We start from the raw sequence: 1,062 nt of genomic DNA on the forward strand, positions 1-1,062 counted from the left end.
GCCTCTAAAGATTGCAAATTGCACCGTACAATCGTATCAACAAACACACACGTTTCTCCCTTAGTATTCCCATGTGGAACATCCACAACACAAGACTCCACCACCACCATCCTCCGCCACCGTCCTATGAAGCGTCGTCACCGACCGGTAATTATTCAACCGGTGCTCCCCACCTACTATACTAATGCTCATGACATGCTTCTCGTCGTCTAAAATTTCGAGCCTCTCGATTGAAATAAATAAACCTTTTAATCATCCTTTTGATTACTTCTTTTGACCTGTGAGAGAGTACCGGAAACAGCCTCCTTATCCAAAAAGTAGGGATAAGATCTGCGTATAACCTACCCTCTTCGGCCCTTACTTGTAAAAGTACGGGCATTACTTGTTGTTGTTGTATACTTAGTTTTCTCCAAATTCTCCGCTATTTGCGCTAAAGATTGCAAATTGCAACGTACAATAGTATCAACAAAAACACACGTTTCTTCCTTAGTATTCCCATGCGGTACATCCACAACGTAAGATTCCACAACCACCGTCCCTTCACCATCACCACCATCCTCCTCCACCGTCCGATGAAGCGTCGTCACCGACCGATAATTACTCAACCGGTGCTCCCCACCGACAATACTAATACTCATAACATGCTTCTCATCGTCTAGAATTTCAAGCCTTTCGATGCTCGAAGCCGCTGGAAGACCGGAGATGACATGAACTTCCCTCAGTGAACCGGGGTTTTTTCCGTCCCCGACGATGACGTGGCAGCTCTTGAGGAAGTGCTTGTAGGTTTGCGGGGTGTCGAATCGGCGGATAATGGACCATACGGTATCGATGGAGGCGGATATGGATTGTACTATGGTGGAACAACATTGGTTGTTGTTGTTGTTGTTGGGGACAGAGATATTATGTTGTTGTTTGTGGAAGTTTCCGGAGAGTGTGGTGGTGGTGTTATGGTGGTTGATACGGTGGTGTTGAAGTGTGGAAGTCATCTCTATCTCTTTTTAGTTTTCTTTGTTGTGCTTTTTGGTAAGAGAATAAAGAGAGAGATGAGAATGGAGTCTGATA

The 1,062-nt window shown here is 45.1% G+C and overlaps 1 protein-coding gene across 1 annotated transcript; it reads right to left on the bottom strand.

The window, feature by feature from the left end:
• Nucleotides 1-10: 10 nt before the first annotated feature.
• Nucleotides 11-1,062, bottom strand: LOC132068391 (abscisic acid receptor PYL4-like). Its single transcript, XM_059461964.1, has one exon. It carries the CDS (start codon nt 984-986, stop codon nt 342-344), a length of 645 nt encoding a protein of 214 aa, XP_059317947.1. The 5' UTR covers nt 987-1,062; the 3' UTR covers nt 11-341.

This window comes from Lycium ferocissimum, chromosome 8 (genome assembly GCF_029784015.1).
Source record: "Lycium ferocissimum isolate CSIRO_LF1 chromosome 8, AGI_CSIRO_Lferr_CH_V1, whole genome shotgun sequence".
Classification (NCBI taxonomy): Eukaryota; Viridiplantae; Streptophyta; class Magnoliopsida; order Solanales; family Solanaceae; genus Lycium; species Lycium ferocissimum.

What these genes read in the sequence shown, in the direction of transcription:
- LOC132068391 (XM_059461964.1), bottom strand. Translation starts at nt 986, where the DNA reads ATGACTTCCACACTTCAACACCACCGTATCAACCACCATAACACCACC.